The sequence below is a fragment of the Scardinius erythrophthalmus genome (genome assembly GCF_964197995.2).
Source record: "Scardinius erythrophthalmus genome assembly, chromosome: 12".
NCBI lineage: Eukaryota > Metazoa > Chordata > Actinopteri > Cypriniformes > Leuciscidae > Scardinius > Scardinius erythrophthalmus.
In genome coordinates, this window is record NC_138232.1 from 35,306,508 (window position 1) to 35,314,388 (window position 7,881).

Below are 7,881 nucleotides of genomic sequence, written 5' to 3' on the forward strand. Positions count from 1 at the left end.
CACACACAGACACACAGACACAACACAACACACACAACACAACACAACACAACCACAGATCACACACATCCATGAGCCTGAACACACACATCCATGAGTCTGAACACACACACACACACACACACACACACACACACACACACACACACACACACACACACACACACACACACACACACACACACACACACACACAACACAACACAACCACAGATCACACACGTCCATGAGCCTGAACACACACACAACACAACCACAGATCACACACAACACATTGACAGATCACATACACCACAACCACAGATCACACACACAACACAACCACAGATTACACACGTCCATGAGCCTGAACACACACACACACACACACACACACACACACACACACACACACACACACACACACACAACACAACCACAGTTCACACACACAACACAACCACAGATCACACACGTCCATGAGCCTTAACACACACACACACACACACACACACACACACACACACACACACACACACACACACACACACACACACACACACACACACACACACAACACAACCACAGATCACACACAACACAACAACAGATCACACACACAGCTGTTACGGACTTCAGATGATGCAAACTCTGAATCAGCATGCATTAGTGCTATATTTTTCTAAATGTCATAATCATTTGTTAACCGACAAGTATTCATTACTTCAATGAGCTCATTGTTTCTGCCTTAAATTATTACAATTTATTTTTAGCTAACTGTTATTTTCTATATGTACATTTCTGAAATACCTCTGATAACAGATTATACTAAATTGTAATGTGGACTCATGCACTTTCTGTAAAGCTGCTTTGAAACGATGTGTATTGTGAAAAGCGCTATACAAATAAATGTGAATTGAATTGAAATTTATGTGGAATGTATCAGTTGTATTAGTGTGTGTGCATGTTGCTCTTCTCTGTATAATCTTGTCTCGAGCTGTTCCTGAATAGTATGCCAGTGATAACCTGTTCCCTATTACCATCCTGGCACTTTCCTCATCCTGGTTGATGGCGCTTGAATGGGAACAGGATAAAGCTCAGGAAGAGACAGACTTTAGTCTGAGGTTTCCCTGTTCTCCCATCACAGACTATCCAACTGTAGTGTCCGCTTAAGAATCAGAGTGTGATTCGTGAGTGTAGATCATTGACAAAAAGAAATGCCAGAAGTACTTGAATTGAACTTTAAAGTTGTTGTGGTTTCTAATGCATGAATAACTAATGCACTATTTTCCATTCAAAGTAAATATGTATGTAGCATAATTAGTTAATTTAATTAACAGGAGTACAATAATGTAACTCATGCATTCTTCGACTTTAATCAAACTTGCAGGATCTCTTCTCTTCTCTGATGACGAGGGCGGGGCAACCTGTCACTCACATGAGATCCACCAATAGCAAACCACAACCATCCAATCATCCAATCCATTCCCCACAGACAAAATCAAACCCCGCCCAGATTTGTTCTAGTTCCAGAAGCGTTTCACTGTACGGCACCAGACTGTAGAGTGCAGATCACTTTAGTGAACACAGGCATACATTATCGAATAATGAAGCAGGAATAATGTACGACACTGTGCTCACCTGAAAGCCAGACATGAAATGTCTTTCACTCCAGATTTTTAAATAACTGTAGTATTTAATTACAGTAAGATACACGCACACGCATAATAATCTAAAATCTGACGAATCATTAAATAAATCTTACTATATCAGTGGACATCACTAATCTATATGATGATTATCATAGACTTTTATTATGAAAAGAGACTCTTGTATGATGTCCGGCGCCACGCTTTCGCTCAGTTGCATCATTTCCGCTTTCTCTGTTCACCGGGTGAGGGTCCGCATGTGAGTCTCAACTGACACTTCATCTTTATTCAGAACTTGTACACACTCACTCCTCACATAAACTCACTGCTCTGTTTATGGATCTCATATATAGAGAAATGCGATCGTAACAGCGGCGAACTGTGATTGTAGAGACGAGCGTGAGCTCGTGCGCGTGTGTGATGACAGATTGTGATGCACCTGTATTTATTTACACTTCAAAATAACTTCATTATCATAATGTCCATAAAGTGCTTTGTATCGTTAAATAACAAACATTTATTTTAAAGAGAGAAAATATGTATGTTTAGACAGTTTGAGCATTTCGTCCTTATAAATTGTCTGTTCCTCTAGCAGCGCAGTCATGTTACAACGATGTTGTTGGTTTAGTGATTCAAATGTTTATGAACCTATCCGTTTACATTAATTTCTGTGTTTTATTGTTATCGTTGTTATATAGATAGCAGGTCAGAAAAATGAAACTGAAATTTGAAAACCCAATGAATAGATGCAAATCTTGTAGCTGTTGAAAAGTCTTTATTTAAAAGCTACAGTCCGTAACGTTTTTGTTTTCAAAATGTATATTATAAGCGAGTACATCATGAATCCATTTTCCAAACCGTGCTTTTGTCTTATCCTTAATCACTACCGTACACCTATAATAAGTGTTTATATTGGGATTATTTTAGACCAGTCAGGTCGTATCACTGCTGAGTAGCCCAGTACCTGCACTCCTATGGAGTAGCCCAGTCTATATACATCTGCATAGGAAATCGCCTAGTGTTAATCTGCATCGCTATTTGTACTCGTTGTGAATACGCAGGCCACAAGAAGTAATTAGGTGTTTTTTTTAAATATTTTTTATATTACTTTTACTCAGGACATGCTAGCTGGCAACAAAGGATCCCATTCATTATGCTAAGCTAAGCTAGCGCCGACCCTGTCAAACTAAAACAATGCATGCACTGAGACTGAGACAAATGCATTTGCCCACCTATCTAAATGTAGGAAAGAAGGTGAATAAGCCCTATTTCAAAAAACGGTGGAGTGTTCCTTTAAAACAATAATCATGTGCACCGATAAGTCATTTATAATAAATACTGCAATATTCCATTAAAAATTTTTTAAATTGTTTTGCTGGAATAAAGTTTCATCTGAAACTCACTTCTAGACAGCTTAAAGTCTCCCTGAAGTCAATAATTTTATCCCTTGAAACTCATCTTGATCACCAAAATTACATATTTAAATGTTTTTTCTTCTTCATGCCTTAAAATATCTTGAATGTAACTCGACACCCTTGCCTCATTTAGTATACGCGGTTCTAGGAATATGCAAATGAGCCCCGCCTCCACTCACTCACAGCAGCTCAGAGATCCACTCGTTGACTATCACACGTTGATCTGATTGGTTACAAGGTAGTTTGTGACGTCAGAAACACCAGCGATTTCAAACCGTGTTTTTGAGAGGTTCACTGCAGTTTTAAGGAGAAAATACTCAGCAAATGCGTTGACTTATGAATTTGCACATGGTTTGTCTTAAAGCATATTAAAAACATCACATAGACATATAAACAACACTAAAAGCTTGATTTTCAGTTTCACCACAGGGGGACTTTAAAATTAGTTTAGTCAAACGTGTGTGTGTGTGACTGATGGAGTGTGTTTGTTGTTTATGCTTTCCTGTAGCTCAAACAGTAGAGTGTTGGTGCAACGTCAAGGTCATGGGTTCGATTCCCAGGGAAAGCAAGAACTGATAAGAATGTAAATGTGTACCTTGAAATGCAATGTAAGTCGATTTGGACAAAAATATCTGCCAAATGCATAAATGTCAATGTAAATGTGTTGTCTAGTCAGAATGGTGGAAGCCGTGCCAGAATCCATTCACTTCCCGACGGAGGAGGAGCGAATCCTGGAGCTCTTGGAGCAGAAGAACTGTTTCCAGGAGTGTCTGAAGCAGTCCAAGAACCGGCCCAGTTGAGGTCACCTGGGTCACCAGACGTCACAGGGCTCACAATCATGCTAGGGGAGAGTGGGGTAAGCTGTGCCACTTGAAGTTTTCATTTAGAAAGGAAGAAGTAAAGCAGCACTGCTAGGTATTCGGTTGGGTATCGTTTAAAGGTTCCCGATTTCGATTCTGCTTATCGATTCCGAAATCGATTCCGAATTTCGATTCCAATAAGGTAAAAAAAAAAAAAAAAAAAAATTAGATATCATTCACAATTTGTCTTATTACAAAACATTTAATTCTAGCTGAATATCATGAACAATAATCAACAGGCTAAAGAACACTTACGCAAGGATAATTTGCCTTTGGTTAGAAAACACCATAGAAAAACAACTAGCCTACCTGATATAGGCTGCATTGCAAGCATTATTAAAGACAAGTAAACACCCAGTAATCGCAACAAATACATACAACTGAACGAAGATACGACTGAAATAAAGTGTTTTAAGATTTTCAGGTACAGAAACTGTAATCAAATGTGAAATAACACTGCGCTTAAAATATATCTAAACATTTTTAATGTATAATAAAAATAAAATATACATTAAAATATAAATTACAAATATTGTTAAAGTTATTCAGGCAAGAACGAGTGAATTTTCTCGTTGTCTTTTGTTGTTTGATTTGTGTTATTATAGAGACGGCAGCAGGAATATTAGGCTGCTGTCACTTTAAGAGTTGATCGGATCCGATATACTGATACACGCCTGCACCAGTGAAAACAGAGCGCTTGAATGGTTTAAACTGACATTAAAATAACTTTTTCTGCGCGCTTTGGATGTGTGCGCAGCACTGAAAACAGCGTGCAAGTCGTCTTGCGCTTGAATTTGATTTGATTTAAGATATATTTTGAAAGTCATATTGAAATGCTCACAAAGGAATCGATAAGAGGAATTGAATATGTTATACTGGGTTATATTGAGGCATTGGATTGTTTGTGAAAGATGTACGTTAGTCTTATTCTGTTTCACCCCATTTACATCTTCACAAAGCAGCCTGGAAAAGGTTTAATATCTTTTGTAAACATGTTTGGAATATTGTTTCCTGCATTTGGAGGCAAAGTTCACTGGCACTTTTGAGCCACTTACACATCTTACCCCAAAGTGTGTGTTTTTAACAATGCTTTTAATAATAATTAATGACTCTGTTTATAAATGCAACAGATAATCCACGGCTAGCTGTGATTTAAAGATTTTAATGCTCGCCGTGGAGGCATATAACAGCCCGATACGAAGCGGAGTGCATTCAAATAGTTTAATGCACAGCTAGCCACGGATTATCCCACTTATACCATGGTCATTTGTCAGCATTGACAGGTTAAAGCTGTTAATAATGTTTGCAGCGCAATATTTTACTGAAAGGGTAAAAATCACGGTTAGTTGCGTCAGTTACGGCTCATTAAACCTAGAATTCTGTCCGCTTTAAATCAGACAGAAATAAAGTAGTGCGGTAAGATTACATTTATTTGCATGAATGAATGAATTTGCATGAATAATCATCTAGAGAGAGAGAGAGATGCATTTGTGAATTGCTTACAGTTGCTTGAATTTTAATTGAAGATTGACATTATCACCTCGTTGTAGAAACTTATGTTTTCTATTCTTTGATGAATAGAAAGTTCAAAAGGACTAGAGATGCAGCGATCGACCAACCAGGGACGATTTTCCGCATGATCGCGCATCGGCGTCCTCTCACTCACTTGTCTCAGTTAAATAGTGCTTGTATTGTGAAAATTGCAATTGGTGCATCTCTAAAAAGAAGAGCATTATGAAGCTGAGGAGGAATAAAAACACTCTCCTCTGTGTTTTCAGTCTTACTCAGTGAAGATATTCCGTTGGCTAGAAATGAGTCTTTGAGCAGTGAATGTCTGGTCGTGTGTGTGCAGGATCATTACTGTATTAATGTACCGTCGAAGAACTTGATTACAGTGGTGTGACCAATGATTCTGATTCTGCATTTCACTGTTTTTATTCAATTTGAGGAATATTGAATCTTTTTTTTTATGTTCGAGTGAGATGAGTAAATGCACGCTCACATTTAGTCTAGAGCTACAATAACCATCATGTACACACACTTTGCACTTTGTTTTGTCTCATCATGAGACCGAGAGCTGTCAGTCAATAAATGGGAAAACAAAGTAACTTGCGTTACTTATTTGAAAAAGTAACTGATATTTTGTTAGATATAATGCGTTGTTTTACCAGTTACTTGAAAAAGTAATCTGATTACATAATTCAGGTTACTTGTAATGAGTTACTCCCAACACTGGGTGTGACATCATCAGTTTCCTAATGTTCCCTTCTTCCACATGTGTTTTATACATGTAGGTTTATGTGTTGTTGATTTGTTTTTCAGATTCACCTTCTATGATGGGCCGCCCTTCGCCACGGGTCTGCCTCATTACGGCCACATCCTAGCCGGAACCATCAAGGACACCGTGACCAGTTTGCCCATCAGAACGGCTTCCACGTGGACCGGCGCTTCGGCTGGGACTGTCACGGCCTGCCTGTGGTGAGAATCACTCAACGTCACTTAAACCGGCTGGAGAAACAGGGTTCTCACGGGTCCTTGAAATCCTTGAAAGTTTGTGAATCTGAAAAAAAAGGTCCTGGAAAGTTTTTGAAAATAAACATACATAGATACAGGTCCTTGAAAGTTCTTGAATTTATTTTGTGCAAGAAGTTTTCTGGAAAAAAATCCATATTATTCCGCTAACATGTTATTTCGCCAATTCTTCGTGGCCTTTGCACACTAGCTTGTTTGATTTACGTTAGTTACGCGCATTTACGCTTTACGTTAAGTGTTTCCCGTGTGAGGTACTTTGTGTTGTACGTTGCCGTGATGTTCACGCGCGCACAAAACTACTACGATGGTACCTCAACGTTTGTTGTTGGACACAACAAATGTGTTCCCACATTAAGTCCTAGAATTTGAGGGTATTGAACCTGGAAAGTCCTTGAATTTAAAGTTAACCAAGGTGTGGGAACCAGATCAACTCCATCATACAGCTCAAAACTAGCCTGGGTTTCCCCATACTGCCTTGCTCGCAGTGCGATTTTATTCACGCTGCTAGGCAGTCTGGACACCATGGACCAAATTTTCCCCTGAAAAAGGGAACCAATCACAGAACGGGGAGGGAGCATCAAGACGATGACGACACCGAAGCAGTTTGTTTATATCTATGGATCCAACATGGCATCAGACTCGACGTTACCTTCTACCCTCATGTTTATCTTGCACAAACGGTAATATTCGCTAAACGCCATCGTGTACAAATAAATCTTTGACCCATCGTCTTTTTCCTCGTCGGATTTCTGTCACTCTACATACGTCATCTGGTATAATTGAAGCGATTTGGCTATGAGCTACATACAGGCGCATTTGATAGACATTCATAGCGCCCAATAAACGGCTCTGGGCATTCGTAAACCACGCCTCAAATACGAGAAAATGAACACGAGACTTGGTCTGACGTTAGCCAGGCTAGCTCAAAACAGCCCATCTCAAACTTTTGGGATGTGGTCACTCGCATTTTTCACAGTTGCACAGTCATTTTCAGTTGCAAAGTAATTTGAACTTCTGAACTTGAATTAAAGAAAAAAAAGTACAGTAATGTAATACCATGGTAATTTATGTACTCCAATCATGCTAACAAACAAGTACCATGACCAAAATATCTTACTTGTTAATAACAGGCTGCAACAATGTTACTATATAAAATGTATTTATATTTTTCAATAAAATTGTTCTATCCCAAAAAAAGTAATTGCATGTTTTATTTGCATTTGTAGCTGTAAATTGTGTTTGTGAAGGTCTCCTGCATATAGACACTTTAAAGAGCGCTTTCACATTTACTGTTGTTCAGTGAAATCCAGTCTTTTCGAAAGGAATCCACACAATCAGGAGTTTCGAGTGACTCTGTCCTAACCACCAGACTCGATAAGATTACTTACACCGGTTGCATAAACCAGTAAGACTAGCTTTACAAGTTAGACATTATTTTTTCTTCAA

The 7,881-nt window shown here is 38.7% G+C and overlaps 1 protein-coding gene across 1 annotated transcript; it reads left to right on the forward strand.

Moving 5' to 3' along the window:
• Positions 1 to 1,816: 1,816 nt before the first annotated feature.
• On the forward strand, positions 1,817 to 7,625 carry LOC308699627 (uncharacterized protein; the record flags this gene model as incomplete). The annotated part of the gene is made up of 4 exons (XM_081380523.1): positions 1,817 to 1,887; positions 3,552 to 3,626; positions 3,716 to 3,899; positions 6,226 to 7,625. The coding sequence occupies 4 exons, from the start codon at positions 1,817 to 1,819 to the stop codon at positions 6,238 to 6,240; spliced, it is 345 nt and encodes a 114-aa protein (XP_081236649.1). The 3' UTR covers positions 6,241 to 7,625.
• Between the last annotated feature and the right edge of the window lie 256 nt (positions 7,626 to 7,881).